At 33.8% G+C, this 23,751-nt stretch overlaps 1 protein-coding gene across 3 annotated transcripts in view; it reads left to right on the top strand.

The window, feature by feature from the left end:
* Positions 1–6,884: 6,884 nt before the first annotated feature.
* The window catches only part of LOC131054614 (uncharacterized), a 55,072-nt gene continuing 38,205 nt past the window's right edge, over positions 6,885–23,751 (top strand). Inside the window, exons 1-3 of one of the 3 annotated variants that reach the window (XM_059221344.1) lie at positions 6,885–7,111; positions 9,983–11,481; positions 11,646–11,741. In XM_059221344.1, the coding sequence (XP_059077327.1) occupies positions 10,594–11,481; positions 11,646–11,666 (909 nt within the window). In that variant the 5' untranslated portion in view covers positions 6,885–7,111; positions 9,983–10,593 and the 3' untranslated portion in view covers positions 11,667–11,741. Of the gene's footprint in view, positions 7,112–9,979; positions 11,482–11,645; positions 11,742–23,751 lie in introns of those variants that run through there. The other 2 variants (XM_057989157.2, XM_057989158.2) reach the window with 2 other exon arrangements.

The raw sequence follows: 23,751 nt of genomic DNA, 5'->3' as shown, positions 1-23,751 counted from the left end.
GGCTTGGTTGAGTAAGAATCCTAATTGAAAGATAAGGTAATTAAATTGGAAAAGAAATTCAATGCATACTCGGAAGGAATCCCGTATGGATTCACTTGACTTCCCGAGGCTTTAAGCCAAATTCTGAGGCGGAAATCAAGCTTGTATTATTTAATTACTCCTAAGGACGGCGACCTCGGTGCACTTCTGTTAGAAGAGTGTAGTACTTAGTGAGTGGCTCAGGACCCGAATGGTCCTGATGAGTCTAAGTCTCTGGCCAGAGCATCTCCTATCCTGTTTGGATAGATGCCTACCCTGTATGGGTAGATGCCTATCCCGTTTGGATAGATGCCTACCCCGTATGGGTAGATGCCTATCCCGTATTCTATAGATGGAATCTCATGACCCGTATGGACAATTGCCTAACCCGTATGGTTAGATGCTCATCCCGGAAGGATGAATGCCTAATCCTAATGGATGGATGCCCAAAGTATGCAATTGAATAAACATAATGATTTCATTAAACCAAAAAAAAAAGAATACTCAATTTTGTTGAATCAATTATGGTGGGTTATCACATTGTAAGTCAGTGATAGGGCTCTCAGGACTTTAGAAACAATTTTATCTTCGCTCAGAGTTCCACCACAACATTGAATTCCCATAAAAATCTCATTTTCCCTTTCCATGAATGTAGTAATCTTTTCATTTTCTTCCATCTTCAGGTTTTCATATCTCACCCGGTAACCATCAGGTTTAGCAATCTTCACTGTAGGGTCACCTTCATTAAGAGTCTCCAACTTATACCATATAACCTTTCCAGATGATTTGTTGGTTAATCCCATTATTTGCTGATCAGAAAGTGCACACAAGAGGGGTTCTCTTGCTCTACAATCATTCTCAAGCTCCTTGTCCAGGTTTGTTGGAGGAGGATTTCCAAATCCTAGATTATAAGGTGTGACACCATTTTGTGTGATCTCCTAAATCTCCTTGCCAAGACATCTCAGATGAGTCTCCATCCGAATCTTCCATACTATGTAATTTGTTCCATCAAGCCTTGGAATATCCCTCCGAAAGATAGCTCCAGAAGAACTGGATGAACTTGAATCGTTAGTCGACATAGGATCTTCCTCAAGCAGTTAAGCTTTCTGCAGAGAGGACCAAAGCTCTGATACCAATTGTTAGACAATTCAAATAACCGAAAGACAACTAAGAGGGGGCGGGGGTGAATCAGTTGTCTCAGAGTAGTGAAACTATTAGCAGTTTAAAACTTTAATACTAGAACCTAAAACATTAATACTAGAATAGAAGTTAAACCAATTAATCATAAACAATAACAACATAATAAAACCATCCATATGACACCGAGATTTATACATGGAAAACTCGATAAAGGGAAAAACCACGGTGGGAAGCCTACCTAAAGTCAGATAATACTTTTGCAGTAAGTATGTGCATTACAATTGAGGGGTCTGCACTTGCAGGAAGGCCAAAGGCCTAGAACGCACTACTCATCACAAAAGGAGCCTCACTGACTACATAGAAATCTAGACTACATTCTAGAGAAGTGTTGAATTGCAAAAGATAGCATCTCCTATATCTGAGTACAATTCCGGTTAAGCTCAATACCGGAGGACTGATTCTTCTTACATAAACCCAATTTGATCTCCAATGATCGACCAAATCATCTGCCTGAATGATATTACATTATTCACACATTACATTCCTTGACCATGACCTCTAACATAACCATGATGATCTACAATGAGATCTTACATCTATATATACAAACCCTCAACCATAAACAATTAAGTCAGCCACCAGATAATAAACCAATTACATAATTATAAACCATGCCGGCCTTAGACCAAACAAATAATATCCAACACATAAGACATCCCGGAAACACATCAAGAGGTCCAATCCACACGTTACATTAAAGCAGGTCCATAACCTAGATCAACCGGGACCTAGTATAGGTCCACACTCTATAGCAATGATCTCCATCCGCCAAGTCTTGAACTGGATCACCAACAACATCCTGAAACTCCACCAAAAGCTGCACCAACACCACTTATGCAATTCATCAAAGATCTTCATCAAAAGCTCTGTCGGTGAAACCCTCGTCGGAACTAGAAACTAAGTTTCTAAGCAAGCAAGATAGCATCCAATCACCAGACCAAAAACCAACTGACTGAATATGAGCATGAGTATCATGAACAAGCTGATTCCATCACCAAACTATACCAGAGCCTACCAGAACATGCCGGATCCAAAACAGCCAGAATTCACTCAACCTACCGAGACCAAAAGGGTACTGGTAAAGCATCCAAACAACTAGTGTTGGCATCAATGACAAAACGTCAATGCAACACAGTCAATTCCACCAAATGGCCAACAAAATCTTCATCAACTCTTCTTTACATTTTTTGTTTCTCACTATTTAGAAAAAAATAAATCTATTACTTTTAATGCTTGCACCAATGATATTCCAATCCAAGATGGTAGAAAGACAAAGAGACTAATAAACCCAATGTCGATTCCATCACCTTTGTCCTTCGAAACACAAATCAAATCCATAATTTACCCCTAAAGTCTTTGAGTTGGTTGACAAGAAGAGGAGGGGTACTCATATACGTGACATATCGGATGTAGAAGCTCATCGTACTTTGCACACCCTCAACCATCATTAATTTGCACTCTCACACATTAATAATATACTTCATTCTTGAGTGTGACACTTTCAAAGCCAATAGGCACAGTTTTGAAAGCACCTTGGCAGCTAGTTCTTGGGATAATCTATTTAGTGAAGGGTGTGTGGAGAAGTTAGGCGCTCTCATCATCATATTGCACAAGAAAAGAGTTGAAATGCAGAAGTTGGTTAGTGAAGGGGTCTATCCCATAGGCTATATTTAGCCTTGTGGATGTTAAAGTAATTTCTTCTTCTTCTTCTTCTACATTCCTTTGTTGGATATGGTTGCCTTTCATTCAACACCAATGACTCTAAGCCTAGATTCATGTTGCCACATCAATTGCTTTGTTTGTAATCATACTAGCCTCATGATTTGCCGCTATAGGTATCTATGCATGCCCCATCTTGTAATCTTCAAATTCTTTTAAGAAACTTAGGCATTTTTCTATCATGCCCCTAAGATTCCCATTGCACATGTCTTGATAATAATCAACGAATCTTCCTTAACGAAGATTTTATAAATCTTTTTTTTAAACCTTCCTTTATACCAAGCTAACACCCTTGGAAAAATAGTTATTCATTCTTAGAATGTGCCATTATTCTTTATACATTATAAATATATTATAATAGATGTTTGGTGCATTCTAGAGGTTGGATAGCCATTCCTCACTGCTTACACTTCTACTTCGTTATTAGTATTGGAGGCAGTGAAAAAATTATATTTACCAATCATCCACAAATTAAAGAGCAAGTTATGAAGTTTTAGTTTGATAATAAACTCAGTCAATGTAAAAATGCTATTTAATTTATATAATCTTTGTTTATTTTGGGGATGTCTTGATGTCCTTATGCCTATACTGCTAGTGATTCACAGAGAGAGAGAGAGAGAGAGAGAGAGAGAGAGAGAGAGAGAGAGAGAGAGAGAGAGAGAGAGAGAGAGAGATGCACCCAACCTTAGATAGATAGTGATTGTCTCTTGAAGTCTTATCAATGCCAAGGTTCTTATTAATTCATCTGTCTTGTAGTGGAAACCAAGAGGCTCTGGTTCTAGCCATCTTGGTGGAATTATCTTCTCCAACTCAATGAATACGCTGATTATATAAGTAATATATTACATCAATTAATAATCTTCATATAATTTTCATAATAGTATAATATTTATAATTTTATTTGATATATAAATGTTAAATTGTTATTTAATTAATTTATATATTTTTATAAATATTTATATATTCTTATATAATATATTATAATATTATTGAGAAAATTTAGATTTAGAATATACTATCATCTTCATCATTTAAATTATAATGTTCAAAATATAAATTAGCATTATAAATATATATATATATATATATATATATATATATATATATATATATATATATATATATATATATACATATATACATATATAGATATACATATATATATATATATATATAGATATACATATATACATATATATATACATATATATATATACATATACATATATATATACATATATATATATATACATATACATATATATATACATATATATATATATATGTCTATATATATATATACATATATATATATATGTATATATATATATATAGACATATATATATATATGTATATATATATATACACATACACATACACATGTATATATAATTTTAAAAATATTAATCTTGATTTATCTAATGAAAAAAAGTCAATAGTAAAAAAGTACACAACATGTACATGTTTCCATTTGGAAGATTTAATTTCATACGAGATCTCCTTTGGAGCACCAAACTAGAAATAACAATTGGAAGACCAACTAAGCTCAACCCCTTGGATGATTTGATTTGTTTTTCATTAATATGAATATTTTTTAATTTAAAATATTTAATTATTTTTATTTCTTATGAAAACATTTTGGACGTATTCTATATAGATTAATTTTAAGATATATATGCTAATTTAATATAAACATTGAAATTGATATATATTGTGATATCTTTAATTAAAATATCTTTATTTATGATAATGCTAATTTTGTTTAATTAAACCATCTCTATCTTTTATTAAAATATTTTTGATGTATTCTTGTATAGATTAATTTTAATATATACATACTAGTTTAATATAAACATTGAAATTGATATATGTTGTGACACCTTTAATTAAAATATCTTTACTCATAATAATGTTAATTTTGTTTAATTAAAATATCTTTGTCCATAAAAATGCTAATTTTGTTTTATTTACGTCGAAGGCGTATCCTTTCTATGGAATGCACCAGCTAACTTTTGCAAATCAACGATTACCATTCACTCAGAGGTGTGCAAGACTATTAAAACGTCTTCCATCGTCCGATTTTTCAGTTAATTTATTATTTTATTAACATATGTTGTCCTTCAATATTTCTTTGTATCTCGTCCATTCACGAGATATATTCACAATGTCTAATTCCTCCTTTTGGGGCCCCATCTTTTTCATTTCATAGTTCATTTTTACCAATAAATTTATTTTGCAAATACCAAGACACTATATAATGTGTATTTAATGCCCAATCTAGTAACATGGGCACATAATAAATTCCTTTTATTTAATTTTTTAAAAATGAATTTTGTAGATTTATTATATATATATATATATATATATAAAATAAATCTAAGGTATAAATAATTATTAAATTTAATTTTTTTATTGAAACAAAATAAATTAATTGCTATAAGTACTTATTTTTGAAATTTTAATCATTAATATACGAGAATATATAACAAATATAATATATGAATAATAAATTATATATTTAAAAGTTTCTAATTTTTTAATTTTATTTTCATAATTATTATATTAAAATATATAAATAATTGATTTTATAAAATATTAAGTTTTTTTTTTAAATAATGATATTTTGATTGGTTCGACACATCTAGCAATCTTAATTCTCAAATTATGCTAAAAACAAAATATATCTCTTGATTAAAGAATTTGTAACTCAATAGTTTTAATCTTGGATCAAATTTTATGTGTGAACTTGAGTGTTATGTTTAAAATTCAAATTTCACTAATAAAAAATATTTTTATTGTTTTTAACAAAATCATAGGTCCATAAATATAAATTAAAGAACAAATTAGTTATAACATGTTTAAAAAATATAAAAAGCATAAATAGATGCAATTATAAATACTAGAAATAAAAAAAATTAAATAAAATTTGTTTAACAAATTTTTATACTAAATTTTTTATTTTAAATTTACAAAAATATATAGTCAAAATATATTTTATTTATAAATATCTTATAATTAAATAAATAAATAAATGATTTTTTTCATTATTTGAAAGATTAATATATATTTTAAAAGAAATTAATTTTTTTTAATTAATTAATTAAAAAATAATTTTAAACTCTAATTATAAAATAATTTTAAACTAAAAATAATTTAAAAATTATTATTATGTAAATAAATAAATACACCTATCAATATACATACATAGATTTCTCTTTATGCTCAATGATTTTTAGAGGATTGTATATAAGTTTTTTTTTTTGGTATAAGTTTATTATATTATTTTTAAAATATATAATTTTATAAATAGTATCAATATTTTATACAAATAAATTATTTTTATGATTTTTTAAAAATAAATGTATTTTTTATTGTTATATTTTCAAACATTATGAATAAATATATAATTTGTATATGTAAATTTTAGTTACATTTAATTTTTTTAATTTTTCGACTCTCTCTCTTCATATCCATCTCCATCTCCATCTCTATCTCTCTCTCTATCTTCCTCTTTATCTCTATTTGCTTATCCCACTCTATCTCACTCTTCCCCCTCTACCTTTCCCTCTCCATCTCCCTCTTTCTATTCTTATATCTCCCTTTCTCCCTATTGCAAAGAAAACAAGAGACTTTTGGTGATAGATCTTGATTCAGACCTCTTTTGTGAAAACACCACCATTAACTATATGACCTACCAATTGAACTCATAAACTATAAAAATGTTTGAAAAAATAAATTAAAATTTTACATAATTCACCTTCCATACCTCTTCGACCTACTCATTGCACAGTAAGATGCAATTGCTAGTTAATAATTTGCTCGGAGTGCATGGCAACTAGACAATGTAATGGCTATCAGACAAATGGATGACTTGTTTAAAAATTAAGTTAGATTCTCACGTGATAAATAAATTACAACTATCGAGGCCCCGTCAATTAACATAGAAAACGGCATATTCCTATCATATAATTATTATCTAGAAAGCAAAACCACAGATCACACTGGTCACTGTATTTCGGTGGCCATTGTTTAGGTGAAAGCTTGTATTACAGTGTTACGCATTTTATACGTAGTGGGGCACACTTTATTTATTTCTAAACTTTTTTAATTATACATAGTCGAATCTGTTTCTGTTATTGATCCTATTGCTTTCGGGTGACAAATCTACGTTCGGTGAGTGCTTGCTTTTATTTATTTTCTTGCATTTACAAGAAGTTATTGATGACATTTAACCAGTTTTAGGTTGGATTTGTTTTCATGATTTAGATATATCAGAAGATGTTTAGTTGATAAGTTGCGTAGCTTTCAAGAATTACGATGTTGATTTTATAATATAAAGGGTTTTGTTCAACTTAGAGGGTTCTTTTCTGGTCATTTTTTGATTTTGCTGAGGGTTTAAGAGAAAATCAGTCTATTTTTCGATTTTTGTCGTCCCATTATATAACCAGAGTGTTATTAACAGTTATCTGTTGAAAATGGATTCGTGCTACTGATTGTTTTCCAAGTTATATTTGTATTTTTCTCAAAATTCCGTTGATATACTTCCTGCATTGATCGATCTGGAGTTTAAATAGTCAATATGTGTTTTGATTTAATTTTTTTTTTTCCGAAATTTATTTATAATTTTCCTGTATCCGAAATTTAATGATAATTTTCCTGTATAGATGGCATTTGGCGTTCATCCGATGAAGATTTTGTAGTTTTGTTCAAAAAATTGAGAACAAACAGAGAGGATATGCACACTGTTTTTTCTTGTTATATTTTGCAAATGATAAACATGTGAAATTATCTAAAGAATCTCAAAATTATAATTTGAGTAACTTTCAATGCAGAAACATTTTGGAGTCTTAGCAATAAAAAATTACGAGGAAATTGTTAAATTTTAAACAAGATTCTTGTATGAAGCGGTCCTCTGTTAAAGAAAACAGACTTCCAATGCGACAGTTCCTCAGACATAGTATCCTGGAATGCAAGAAAGACATACTAAGCATGGACTGTCATGGGGAAGATATAATTGCATTGTTTGTTTCCCCCTTATACTTCTGGGTAATGTGCATAAGGATGGACCAATAAAGCTAGAGAGAACTGAACCGCAAGTATCTGGACCTTGGAACTGTAGATATTCCAAATCATAATCTTTATATTATACCACAGATTAGAAAGCCACATTTACCGATTGCATTAATTTATGAGTGACATTGACAACTGCATGTTTGCAATCATATAAACTACTTCCTTTTCTTTTGTCAATAATTAGTACATATCTTAGTCTCAATCTTACCTTGAATCTAAAAAACCTGTGCTGAGGGATAATCTGAAGACTCCAGGTTGCAATTCATGTGTTTCACATTGGTGCAGTTACTTTGGGATGTGATCTGTCTAATTTTTTATGTTTTTCCTGAATTTTATCTAAATTGATTATCACCATCAGCTCTCCCCCACTTTGTTGTTTATAATTCACTGATTCAGTATTTCAAAGTCAGGATTCTTAATCCAGAAGGAAATGCTTTGACGAGAAGAAAATATTAAATATGCATAGACCAAAATTGCACATTTTAAACAATTTCAGATCATATCTGCTATTTATTGACTACAAAATATAATGTTTCTGTTTGATCTCCATAATTCCAGAGGCTCAATATGCAGTATGGACAATATATTCAGGAGTACCAAAATGCATAAAATATGCCACTATTAAGGTAGTAATTAGAGGAGATGGATAATAATTATAGCCCTTAAGCTGATTGGAGAGCATACTTTTTTAATCTAGTTTAGCATATTCTTGACAACATCTATTTGCTATTAATTGAAGAGCTTATGGTAGAAAATTGTGTGGGAGCTCTTTAATCAACAGTTAGGAGTCTAATTTAGCATATTCTTGATAACATCTCTCTGCTATGCCTGCTCAACTGTCAAGAGTCTAGTTCTCTTTGACTTTTCTTAGTATCACCTTGAGAGTGGGTTGTCTGTTTCCAAACAATTTATTCGAGGCATCTATTGAATAGAGGGGATCTGCATCCAATCTCTTGGAAATTTACTGCTATATAAATTTGATGGGACATAGGAGTGACATGACTACACCAAGGAGCTGTTTTCCTCCTCTCTGGGCCGCCTGATACAGCTCTTCCTGTCCTCTTTGTACGCATTGACATTTAACTGTTGGAGCTATGAAGACTCTTAACAGAAGAGCATATCAAACAATTGAACAAAGCACTGAAGCCGTTTTTGCTTGAACCTCTGAATTAGGATAGACTATAAAGTGGAACAGAGAATTGGTTCACTTCCATTTTTCCATTTTATTACTGGATTGTAAAAACTCAAATAACAGTGTATTTGCAATTTCTATGATATGTAGTTGCCTTCTTAATGTTGAGGTCATTAGTGGAATGTCGCGACGTAAAAGGATTCTAACTGAACAAGTTTATCACAGATTTTAACTTCAAATTTTGTCTTTCGTACGTTAGATATTACCAAAATATAGGTATACACCTAGCCTTTTTGACCTTGTTGTTTTATTCACATGCCCCTTGATCATATGTCCATCCTCTAGGATATATTTTCAAACAATGTTGTTATTTCAACTTTTTCTTTTATAGAAATTCTGTACTAGATTCCAACCTTCTTTATGAATTGTATCATTATGTTGTGCATTCATATTGTAAATATTGAAACTTATGGAAATTCCCTGTACAAGGGAAAATTGAACTAACTAATTTCAATTAGATATAGATCATATCTGTGCTCTTGAAAGAGGGTCAATGCAGGGAGCAATGTTGAAATATTATTACAATATCAAATTTGTTAGTGGTTTTATTGCAGTTGATGTGTGTGGATTATTTCACATACCAAGACAAGTTGCTATATAAATAGATTTCTTTACATGCTGGTCTCTAGTATAAATTAATTTAAGAAATTTAAATGAACAATGCATAATACTGAAAGCTTCTATGTGCTTTTCTTTCTGATTCTTGCGCAGATTTATTTTGAAGAATGCTTTGTCTTACACATTTCTTTGCTGATGTTACTTATTTCATTGGTTAGCAGTGCAGAAGCAAGCACATTAAAGTGCATGGCCAAGTTGCATGTCCAGAAACATCTGTTGTTTGAAGCATCAGATTTCTACAAGTTGCTTAAACAGACAGAATCAATGAATGCTTGCTTAGATACATATAAGGACCGATGAAGACCCAGATTTTTCTTGTGTACCCTTGGCAATCCTGGAGTACAGATAATGCACTGGACATCAGGGTCTTACACATTACTTTGACATTTCAATATACATAATTCAGTTTATTTAAATTGCTGTAACTGCAGATTGCTTAGAGTGTTAATCACAGTTTTTCTGCAAATGTTAAGATTCCTGCATTTTGCACTTGCGTTTTCTAGTTTAGGGGCATGATTATAGGCTTCAGTTTAACCAACAAAAATATAAGATTGTTATTCCAATCTATGGCAGACATCCTACCTAAGTTCTCTATTCTTTGCACTCAGACGCATTACATATTTGGCACTTTAGGAAGGAAGGTAAGCTTAAGGGTATACAGGAATTGACTGAATGACAGGTGTCTGAATTGCAAAGGTGGATGTAGAAACTGATTTGGTGGGAGCAAGCAGTCAAAAGATTTTGTCTGAAGTTTATTCTTCAATTGAAAGTGATGGGGCTACCTGCTGGAAAACCAGGCACAGCAGACGAGAATCCTGTCTCTATTCATGAGAATGAAAATATCCAGTTATCTGTTAGTTCAGATCAAGGTGAGGATGACCAGGATTTTTTAGAGGTCTGTAGAGTCTGCCACTGTACAGAACCTGATAATAAGGGAGAAGCTGCTCTCCAGTTTTTGGGCATCTCCCCCCCTTTAATCAAAAGGTCACACAGTTTCAGTGTGAAGTCTTTGTCTGTCAAAGGTGATAAACAGTGTGTGCCAAGCCATTCATGTTCTGAAAAAGAGAAAGAAGAAACACTTGAGTATGTCAAATATGTGAGTCCTGATGGAGAGGTCCTTCTTTGTGACAAAGACTTAGAAGAAGGTCTAGGCTTCAATCATAATGATTATCTCATTGAGTTGGGTTGCCATTGCAAGAATGAGCTTGCACTAGGTCATTATGCTTGTTTGTTACGGTGGTTTGTTAGTCATGGATCAATTCATTGTGAAATATGCGGGAGTGAAGCAGTGAATGTTAGACTTGCAGATGTGAACAAAGTCAAAGCATCTGTAGAGGAGTATGAATCATTAAGGGCAAGAACAGCTGCTGGAGAGGTCACTTCTGCATGTATTCAATTGAATCCTAGTGTGGATCCAGATGCAGCGGCTGCAGTAAGGCGACAACGACTTACTGAGATTGCATCATGGTTTAATCCACGCCTGCATACAGCAACTGTTTCACAATCTACGACTGATGAAGTCTATAACGCTCCCATTGGCGATCTTCGCCCTAACATGCATCCACGTGCAAAATGGGTTGTTGAAGGAACTGGCATTCTTATCGCTACTGGATTATTGACTGTTACACTTGCTTGGTTGATTGCCCCTCGGGTTGGAAAGGTATTGTGTTTTATCCTTTCGTTTATTTTGTTTGCTGCATAAATTTTAGCTGGGTAATCTTTGGTGTTTTCTTACAAGTACTTACTTACAAGCAATTGAGAAGTAATCAGATTTTAGAGAATGAAATTGCCTCCATTTTTTCGCTGGTGACTGCTTACTTGCAGGGTTATCCTTCTGACCTTTAGTGTTCTATCCAAAAGATACCACTGGATTCTACGAGTATCACAATTTGGATATCTATTTATTGCACTGTAAATCAGGTACTTGGTATCTATCGAATGTTCAAAATGTTAGTAATTCCCGGGAAAGGTCATTCTCAGGTTTAACATCCTTGGATTATTTTTTTCTTGGTAATCCCCTTTTGAATATCATAGAGGAAAATTAACTATGACACAGACACACACACATCAGACACATATATCACATGAAATCAGATGGAAGCAACTGCATACATAGGCAACATGCCTTCCAGGATTTTTACCTTGGTCATCATGGTTGTAAGTGCTTCAACTTACTCGTAGATTATAGCTTAGGATTCTTGGATGAACTTGAGGAATGCAGCTTAGATACAGATTTCTTGAAGGAAAGAAAATCATATAACATACCAATTTTGAAATTTGAAATCAAGACAAAGGAAAATCTTGAATCCATTTTAAACTATTAGGAAGCAAAGAAAACAATATTATTATAATTAACAAATAATTATGGTGGTCAAAGGGACTGAGCATTGTAATGAATGATTGAAGGATTTGCCAAAGCATAGCTGCTAAATAAGACACTTCTAATGTACAAGAACATCAAGCTAAATGACTTTTATTCTTCTCAATTTAGGATGTATTATGTTGCAAATTTGCAACCTACAAGTTGTAAATCACAATCTTATTTTCCAAATCTTGTATTTCATTGCACATCTTAAGGACATTGATAAGCATTAAGATGGAGAATAAGATGTCTACGGGGTCTGTAGTAAAGTATTATCAAAACATTAGCATGCTCTACAGATATAATAGTATATGCAGTAGATTTATTAAACCTAAGATATTGTATTCTTCTAAATTTAGGATATATATTGTTACAAATTTGCACCCTACAAGTTGTGAATCACAGTCTTATCTTCCAAGTCTTGAGTTGTATCACATTGCACATCTTATGTACATTGATAGACATCAGGATGGAGAATAAAATGTATACGAGGTCTTTATTAAAGCATTTGTGAAAACATTAGCATTTCTATACATATAGTAGTACAGGCAGGAGATTTATTAAACCTAAGAGATTATTACATGAAAAATTATCTGTAGGTTACCTGGGTCATCAATGGGCATGTGTTCTGTGGGAGTTAGAACTTTGGTGCAACTCATTGTGATTGATAGTGAGTAGCAGGCTCAAAGGATTTGTTAGACTCCATCCCACAGCCTGATTATACTCTAGTGCAAGTGTTGGTTTGACTTCCATATTTATGCTCTCAAAATTGTAATATTGTTGTTACCTAGCCATAACACTATAATGCAATATAAATTAACTCTTATTTTTATCGATCTCATATTTTAATTTTAGAAAGGATTTTGTCTGTTTAGTCTTCCTAAAGTGTCGATTACTGATTCATCTGAGATAATTTGGTTGAATTCATTGTATTCTAAATTTCTTAACAGACATCTATGAGGATGATTTGCAGAAATTTTCATTTGATCTTTATCCAAGACAACACAACTAATGATCCTAAAGCAGATAACAATGACAATTCGATTCCTCAAGTACGAAGTTAGACCACACCATTCCTCACACAAAGTTCACTTCTCTTCCTCATGATAAGTAGAGATAGGTGAACTGTTAGTGGGCAATTAGTGGATTGCATTCAAGGTTAAAGCCAAAGATGTTTAAATTTTGAAGGAACAAGATCAAGGAGATATTCATTTTGAAGGAGTATGTCTCTTCCCTACCATGGGACTGCATAGGTTAACTTGCCACTTGTTAGTGATTTAATTTGTCTTTTGCAAGACAACACAATGAAACAATTTTTGAGATAGAATCTCTATTCGATTTTGGAGGGGAAGCTCCCTGAGATCTAAATTAACCTAAATCAAATTTAAACTAACCCTAGACTAAAAAGTAAAAACTATAGACAAGATATAACAGTATGCACATTATAGAAGATTTATTGAGGGGGTTTTGCATAATGATAAATTAATATCTATCTGCCAATGTTTTCACCTCGGATAGAGGTACCAGACTGTTAACAAGAGTGCTTTTCAAATGGTGTTTCCAAATAATAAAGGATGAAACAGCTAATCTACACACACAAATGACACCTTTTAGCCAGAAACCAATTATTCAATGCAAACAAGATTTTGAAAGGGATAAGATTTGCAACAACACACGATTCCAAATATTAAACGACTAGTTTGCATGCAAAGTTACAACCAAAATGAATAAAGTGACATCAATACAAAGCTTGACGCTTAGTGCTCACATTTCATGTCTATGAAATTACAAACATAGATTTCACAATAGCTTCGACAGCATAAGTATAGCATCCACCATCATTCTCTTCAGTTTATGTGTTCAAAGCATTTATTTATATGTTGCAAATGCCCAATATTTGGGTCTTTAGAATAATCTTAGTTAAACACCCAAAAGATCTTTGAAATGAAATAGTCAAAGGTTGCTGGAAAGAAGGGAACTTTAAAGCAAATCTAAACCTAAACATATAATAAAATAGAGATAGCAATTTTGATGCATCTCCTCACTCTGAAACTTGTGAACCCTTTGATGAATACTGATACCCTAATTGCTGGTTCACATATTGGAATATTTATGATACTGTTACAAAAGGTAAGACGAGCATAGAAGTTGTTGTTAGCATGGCTGCAGCACAACTTAAGAAATGAAAACCAAATTCAAAGATTTTGTCGCCACCTTTGAATACGAAAAAATAATTATAAGCATCTGAAAGTGAAATGGAAAACAAAAAACCCTAGTTATTTAAACAACAAACTTACATCCACAAATCAGAAACCATGGAATATGATCTGCTGCAAAGGACAATCATATGACTGCACTTTTCCGCTGTTGTTTTGACTGTTCCATTTTTTGAAAACTATCACACAAGCCCAAATTCTTTGCGGCTTGAAACTGTGCTGATATTCCCCTTTGAAATGCTGAAACTTGTCTTCCTTACAGTCTCAAATGAATGCGTTCTGCCTTCATGGGGTAGAGAAGATGCTTTAAATTATGACTGGTGTGCTTTTGGGAAAAGATGATTAGCTGAAATAGGCCCAAAACCAGTCCAGGCATAAGTTTCCATTGCTACTGTTCCTTATTAGATTGTTAGGCGCTTCTACATGTATACTTGTCACTTGAAACTATTCTGGCAGAACCGACTTTGCCATTTTTATGAACATGAGGTGGAATTATTAAGTGGCTAAGCCACTAAAAAGTATGCTCAGCTTGTTAGTGACAATTTAACTCAAGGGTGTAACTTTATGGTGTCTTTGTCATGCTTATGAACTTGGGCAGAACTACAAGGCGGTTATGCCACTTTTCTGGTTGGGCAGACCTTTCTGATGGCTAAACCCTCTTAAAAGTGTACCAAGTTATATATAGCACCTTTTTATGCCAGGCAGAGATATATGCAACTTATGTCACTTTAAAACCCAAACTGAAGTTCAACTCACTCTTGCCATCATTTTTACATGTTGGGCAGAGAAGTTATGTGCTTAAAGTTTAAACGAAAGAAAATGCATGCCAAAGGGTAAATGCCAACTTTTATTTGCTAAGCAGAAAACCTATCCACTTGAGCCAAAGCAGAATTTCAAGTAACTTGAAGTGGAATGCTGGGTGAAAGTTATAAGTGGTTAGCCACCCTAGGTGCACACCCAAGCTATACCCACCACTTTTTCATTATGACTACTAGGTGGAAGTCTTCCTCATCCATGCCAAGGTGGAGTTTGGTTGCTACTTTTCCAACCATTTCTTTCTCTATACGCAGTTGATAACCTTATTTTACAGTTGCATTCTGCTGTTGCTCTTGTTTCTACCCCATGGCCGCCTTAGAAACTGCTCCATGTATTCTACCCTTGAATGCTGCTGACATTGCCTCTTTAGCCACAGGGATATTCAAACAAAATCTTATATTCTTCTGTGAGATTGCTTTAAAGTTTAAACTGCTTTGAACGACTTATTTTCTGCTCCAGAATGCTGACTCGAGAAGGAATGAGGAAAGAAAAACAAGTTTAGGTCAATTTTCTTTTAATAAAAATGCTTGATTAAAGCCAAAATCAGTCGCTTCTAATCCCTTCATGACTGCAGGTCAGCCCTAAACTTTAAAATAACTTTTTTTTTTCGCTTGAAATTCTGGCACGGATGATGCTTGTAAGCAAATTTGATCTTCTATTACTGATTTTCTTTTTCCTTTATGGGATATTGTTGAACTAAGATTTTGTAGCCAGATTTTCAATCTCTATTCAATAGAGATTTACAACATTGATGGAAAAAAATGCTCTGAATGGACACATATACACACTTAAAAACATGTAAATAATTTATCCCACATGCAAAGAGAGAAGGGGCACGTAACAATTTTTCATATAAAAAAGGAAGTGGTATAAAGTAACAATTTAGATCTCATATTACACGTCTATAATGGTAAAAGGTTTGGCCTCCCAGGGAAATGTATGACACACGCAAAATGTAAAATCATCCCTTAGATATGGGAAAATGGATAACTTAAAATCTAGGAGGAAGAACTTCAAATGCAGATCACATCAACTATGCGGAGTGAAACAATGTTCATAATCTTGGGTCTCCCAGACATAGATAACTGGCTAGGTGCAAAGTCAGCTGGAGAGCAATGCAAAAATGCAAGTTTGCTCTGGACCTTAGGTACCTATGAAAGCCAAAATGGTTAAGTCAATGGTACCAATCATTTGAAGAGCAAGAATGTTAAAGCCTTCATAATTTCAGGGTTCTAGAAACATCTAAACTTGACAAGTCTTAGTTTGTAAGGAATGGGCTCACATGTTTTCCTTGTGGAATGGAAGCAAGGATTGTGGGGCAAAGGAAAAATTTGGATTTAAATATAAAGTATCATAAAAGCTTTGATGCTCTGGATTTCAGAACATTGGAAATCATCTAAGTCACAGGCCAGAGAGAAAGGGATAGAAGGCACCATTATTGAGGCTGCAGTAAATTTTCTACTCCTAGCTACTTCTCCCAAGGTGGAAAAGGCTCTTGGAAATGCACATTTAATATAGAAAGCTGGATCATTTCTGTCAAATAATTCAGTTTCTCTTTCATTATCATTTCATAAGCAATTGGGAGATGCGAGAGTGTGGCAGAAACTGTGGCTATGTTACAGAGTTCCCTTCAACACAGTTAAAGCTTCAACATTGGAATTGATCAAAGATACATGCATGACACATGTTGATCTTGAAGCTTTTGCAGATATTTTCAGGAAGAAAAGCACAATTGAAAGGAAAATGGACCTGCTTAAGAATACAGGAATGGAGGCCATAACTACATTTCCCAATTCCATATTGTTCTCTGAACTTGTTTTTTAACATGCAAGGAGCTACAACACCACAACTAAGGAAATTATATGAAACAGTGGAGAGGTGACCACCAATTGCAACTAACATTTCATTGAACTAATGCTCATATTGGTAACTACTGATTGTGATGAAGTCATACGGGAAGAGTTTTATGACTGAAAGAAACAAAGACACCAATAAGTTGATTAATAAATGGTTCAAAAGGCCAAAGCAGTTTCACACATAGGTTGTAAATGCAAGAGGTCAGATTTCAAGGAGAGACATGCAAATACTATCATTTTGCAAACCCATTGAATTTGTGTTCAATCCCTATATTTTGAATTTTCTTTTAAGTGGACAAGTCTTTGAGAACAAGGGTAGTTTTCAATGTGAAAGGCTTGCAAACGATACAATCCATGAGAAACATCAGCAGGTATGACAGACAGATATTAAAAAGTTTGTATAAACCTGTTTCTAGCCAATTTCCTTATGAATCTCTAGGAATAGGAAGTCTACATGGGTTAATAAGGATAACTAGAAAGGCAAAAAGCCTTTTTTTGAGTGTTATCTTCAGTTTTGGGAGGAAATTGAAGTCCATATATATAATGATTTGTGATGGGTTCATCTATTGGGTCATCAATGATCGAAATGGAGATTTTGAATTTTGAATATTAGAGCTCAGTTGTGTTGATGTGTTTTTTAGGACACCTCAAACACAGAAAAAAATACTAAGCATTCTATCCTCTCTTGAACAAAGAAACCTCATATGCTAAATAATATGGTCAAGTGAGACAACTCCAAGGTTTATAATGTGAACAATCAACTTTATGCTTGGGATAGACTTAGTGTTATGATATGATTTGCTCGAATCACAAGGGGACTTACGTTTTCATAAACTCTGCTGGAACATAAACTCTAACTTAACTTTGGAAAATAAACGACAAAAGAGGATAAATGTTAAGAGAACCTATGCTAATCCTAAGAATTCAGGAAATGGTTGTTGATTTGGTGCAACCAAACCTAGCTTTGCTTCACCATGCAGGAACAACTACACAAAGATGGTGCAATCTCCCAGGGATGAGTGAATGATTTTCATATCACCCATGCACACCAACCTTTACAAACAATGAGCATTTAATGATTGAAGTTAAGCTTTTAATCAAGTTCACTTTAACCACACACTACAATTTGCAATCAACAAACTCCAAGTGGTATGAACATAGGCTCACCATTCATCAACAATAAGATCTTTCAATCATCTAATTAAGATCTATGCTATGAGAAGTAGAAACTATGCAAAAAGTTGAAATAGCACACCAAAATCCGCCATGCCTTCAATGAAAATAGTATGTTTATTACAACAAGCTTTGGCAACAATCTCCTTTCCTTCTAATCTACTCTAGTTCTGATTTCTAACTATCCCCCTTTATAAATGAGAGCACCGAGCCTTCTATAGAGGTCATATTACAATGAAGGGCCCAAATTGATTTTCAAATCAATGGCCAAGATTTAACAATGAAACCCTAATGAGGGTTTGTTACAACTAACTCTTTCTTGACCAATGAAATAATTACATTATTTGGGACACATGTCCATCTTTGAATGTGCACCAATGAGAAAATAAGTTAGGTATGTTGAACAAATTTCAATGCATTGCCATGTGTCATTTACTCCATCATTGAATGAGTATGATACATTGAACCTGGACATGTTTACTTGGACGAACCTATTGGCCTAATGATGACTAGATGCCACCTCAATGTGCATATATTTTCAAGGATGCAGAGCAGAATTCTAAAAATTTTGAGTGACTATTTCAACACAAGATATCAAAAAGTGCAGGAAGTCGGCATGCATGCCAACACAACGAACAATTCCATGGTGAGCTATTTAAATCAGGTTTAGCCAGAGATTCGTCAGGTTGAGTAAGTACCCTTGGAGCACAATGAATATGTTAGCAGCTTCAAAACGTTCTGGGCAACACCACAAGAGGAAGATGAGAAACTATAGATCCAGCTGGCACTTATGTATGATACAAATGAGAATGTGAAAGATGGAGGGGCTGTAGTTAGCCTCAACAAAAAATGCAATTGTCAAGTATCCTCTCCACTTAGTTATGCAGCAAATAAACAGTGGACAACAACAGCTGTTTATTGTAAATTTTAAAATTTATAGAAGGAAAAAACACAATAAGAACTGTCTTTTCCAAGGAAGGCTTGTGTTTTAGTTATTGCAAGCTTATATTTCGAGAATAGTAATTTCAAGAATGTTAAGTGTTGAGAGATAAAATTGTGTTTCTTGTACAATTTCAAGAATATCTTGATTCTTAAGCAATACGGAATTTTTTATGTTTTAGAATTTAGTTATATTGTTTTGTGTCTGGAATAATCTTGATATGATGGTTATCACCATCTGAAAGTCTTAGTTGTGGCATCTGGTTCTCAAGATTGGACAGTTTGTAGTGGAATAAGTGAACTTCATAGAAACATTACTCATAATGTATCCAACCACAGTATATAGGCACCTACCACTAGGATATTCAATTGATTTTTATATCACTCAATGAAGAATTATATGTTTCAAGGACCAGCTCTGGGATTGATGACAACTATTGGGACAGTCTCCTAGATAGTTACCCTTTGTAGATCTGTGTGTGTGTTGATAAAGAACAAAAATGAATGGGAGTAATAAAATAGGCAAGGGGCTTGTATTGGAAGCTTCACAACAGGTGTACAACAACCATCACGCGTGTATGTCTAAATTAAATGCTTCTAGTCTTTGTTGATGGACGTTTTTGCATCCATATGAGTGTAATATGCCCTTGGTATAATAAAAAATGAATTAAATACACCTAATCAATGAAATGTCTTTAATTAATTTAATGCAATTAATTAGCTAAGTGAGATTATGCAACTAAACTTTAACCTCTTTTATGCAAGCATAGGAAATTCAATTTCTTTTCATGAGATAATTAATATTCTCTAAACAAAATAGATATTTTCTGAGTAGAATCACAAGAAGCAATAAAATGTTTAGAAATGAGCACACTATTGCTAATTTCTTTGTTGTCTTGAATAAGTCAAATATCCTCTACAATTTATTTTCATTGAAGATCTTCCTAGTACTTCTACTAGAAATTTCTTTTGAGATGTTTGTATATGTTCCTTGAAGAAATCTTGTGGGAAAGATCTTTTATAGGAAAAAAAGATTCTATAGGGAAATCATTGGAAACAAATGTTCACAAGCATATTCAAACAGATGTGAAGGAATAGAGCATGGAATTTAGATCATTGATTGATCAGTCTCAAGCGTTTGAATCCTATTGAAGTTTCATATTCAGCAATTATGCAGGTTTGGGAATATGACAAGTAATCTTTACTTTAAATAGACAGTTCAATTCCAATTTCATAAGCAACAAACAAATATATTTTTTAAATCTAACAAAGCAAGAAGACAAATCTATGCTACTTAAAACAAGGAATTCACACCTAAAATAGTGTACTTTAGATGCAGAGTTGATTTGATGCGTCAATGTATGTAAGAACCTTTCACAGACTGTGTTGATTGTCTCTGTCCGCTTAGTTGAGCCTGGTGCGTTTGTGTTGCAATAGCAATTGTTTTTGACAGATAAAACAAGTTTTGACAAGATATTAAGGAAAAAAAAAATAGTGCTATAATCTGGAAATTTATTAATTTCAGCCTGAGGTCTCTTATAACATTCAAACAACACTAATATTCCATGGAATGCTAAGACAATAATAATAGAATAATTTCATAGGTAAATTACTGATTTTCTGATTGGAAATTCATCAAACCCTTGCTGTTCATGCAAACAAATTTATGACAGCAGATCACTGTTTATTCAATACTAACCAGAATCGCCCATGCAATAGCTCAAAGTGTCAAGGAAGACTAGGCGCCACCTTTAGTAATTATTCCATGGTTTTTAGAAGCTCCCTTGCCAAAATCGCAGTCTTCCAACTATCTAGGGTATGGCTTCCAAAGCAGGTCAAATCAGCAACCAATCACTTCAGAATTTCTTTATTTCTCCTCTAGCTGTAGTTATCAAACCCTCTTCAAAGAACAATGCCTCTTTATCCAATTTGCTCAAACTTGGTCTCTGTATGAAACCAACAGTAACAAAATCATCTGGTATTTAACAGACTCTAATGTTGTTGAACAAGAATCCAACGTTTCCTTGCACCAATACCTCCGATCACCTGCAGAATAATCTTCTGCTGAAAACCCTTGGTCAAGTCTCTTCTCATAGCAAAAATCAGAATATCTTCAATCACATAATCCTTTTCAAAACCCAAGGCACCCTTATAAACTCACCAAAGGACGAATTAGGGCTGCAGCCCTAATTGGCGCAGCTTCCCAAGTTGCACGATTTTATCATTTAAAAGATGTTTAAACTTTTAATATTTTTTTTTGACAATTGAGGCGTCAAAAATAAATCATCTCCAGTCTAATATAAAAAGTGGCCCCATCCAATGAGAAATAGACCCTCACTTAAGTTATAACTTAAAGTGACTTAATAATATTAAAACATTAAAGTTTGCCACTTAATATTTAATTAAAGTAATTAAATATTGATATCTCTGTAAGTATCCATCATAATTGCCTGCCGTCAGAACTAGAGACTGCCAAACCATACTTTGCCACTGCCCAACCCAATTGGCTAAAAATAGCGGGACTGCTAAAAATAGAAAGTATCTCAAACGGAGTCCTGGAGACCTCAAATGAAAGCCAGTTCTGTAATGCTCACTTTGAAGATGAAGAATCAATCTCCAGAAGACCCTCTAACTGTGATGTCCCCTTCTAGTTGACATCTGTCAGCTTGGTAGATTAGCCTATCATTGACCCTCATAGGCTGATGAGGTTGGTTAGAGGATCTCCTAGAGACCGATTCTCCATCTTCAGAGTGAACAGTATGAGCAGTGACAGAGCATTGTTTGGCAATCTCCAGTTTTGACGACAGGCATTTGTGATGAGTACTTGGAGAGATATCAATATTGAATTACTTTAATTAAATATTATGTGGCAAACTTTAATGTTTTAATATTTTAAAGTCACTTTAAGTTATAACTTAAGTGAGGGTCTATTTCTCATTGGATGGGGCCACTTTAATATTAAACTGGAAATGATTTATTTTTGAAGCCTCAATAGTCAAAAATAAATATTAAAAGTTAAAACATCATTTAAATGCCAAATTGTACTTTTCTTGGGAATTGCGCCAAACCCTAAAGGAGGAGATAAAATAAGTTTTTAGGTCTTCTTTTCATTAGGTGATGATTTGATATTGAGTTTTCTCTGAGGAGATTTTGGCTTGAGGGTTTCAACAGGGGTTTCTTCCTGTGGATGATCTGAGAGTATTGGTATAGGAAAACGGTGGATTTCTGTGCATCAGCATTAGAGGCTATGAAATATCAGTTGATTTTTCTTTTTAGTTGCTTTTATCCAGGAACCAAGATAGGGCAGATTAGATAGGGTTTTATTGATTTTATGCAAAGGATTGATTGCAGCCACAGAGTCAGAGCAGAGGCAGAAATAAGTGTGTTTACAGCTGGGGTTTTTTTGTGCATGTACGTCCTGCAGATCTGCCGTACCTTTCTTCCTTGAAAGGGTACGATTTTGTTGAAGGAGTCGTCCAAAATTTTTGAAATAAATCCTAAAGGAGACGCCTAACTGGTAGCTTTAGTTTGAGCTGCTAAACTCACCATTTCGGGTAGTTTGGACTGATAAATAATTTTGCTGTCATTATTTATTGCTGTACGGTAGCAAAGACAAATAAGGGGTTTCATAAATTTGAGGTATTTGACAATAAAAGTTCTTGGTCTTGTCTGATTTCTTGATTGAAGGTGTTTATGCAAATTGGATGTAATAAGGGTTTGATAATCCTATTTTCTGAAGTTCAATTAATTTCCAGCTCTTTCCAATATTGCTTTTTGCATACTATTTGTTCAAAACTAGCCCTTGTTGTTAGAAATTGCAAAGTACAAAACATAAAATGCAATAGGTTCAACTAAACCTCCGTTGTCCGAGTTGAGAGCCCTTGGTAGGTTCTTACACTAACCAACCTCATCAGCCTACGAGGGTCAGTGATAGGCTAATCTACCCAGCTGATAGATGTCAACTAGAAGGGGACATCACAGTCCGCCCCTCCTGAAATTGCTTGTCCTCAAGCAATCTCAACTCCGGATGCTGTAAAATCTCCTCTCTCTCTCAAGTAGCATCCTCTACCAGCAAATCCTTCCATTTCACCAAGTAATCTGTGATAGTGCGTCTCCTAAAATTCCTCTCCTTGAACTCAATGATAGCTTCAGGTACAAGTATCAACTTCCCCTCATCATCCAGGGGTGGTAAAACTGTAGAAGGAACAATACGGTGTCCTAACGCCTTTTTTAGACGTGACACGTGAAACACATTGTGTACTCTGCTATCTTCCGGTAAATCCAACTCATAAGCCACCTCACCTATACGCCTGGTCACTCTGAAAGGACCATAATATTGTGGCTTGAGCTTCTCTGCTCCACTCTTCCTGAGAGTAGACTGCCGATAGGGCTGCAACATCAAATACACCATGTCTCCTACCTCAAATGACCTCTCTGTCCTCTTCTGATCAGCATATTGCTTTTGCTGATTCTGTGCCTTGGCTATATTCTCCTTAAGAGCCTTTACAATGCCCTGGCTCTCCTGTAGCATATCTCCCGCACTAGGCACCCTACTGTTTCTCAACAAT

This window comes from Cryptomeria japonica, chromosome 5 (genome assembly GCF_030272615.1).
Source record: "Cryptomeria japonica chromosome 5, Sugi_1.0, whole genome shotgun sequence".
Lineage (NCBI taxonomy): Eukaryota > Viridiplantae > Streptophyta > Pinopsida > Cupressales > Cupressaceae > Cryptomeria > Cryptomeria japonica.
This window is presented reverse-complemented; position numbering and strand designations above follow the sequence as displayed.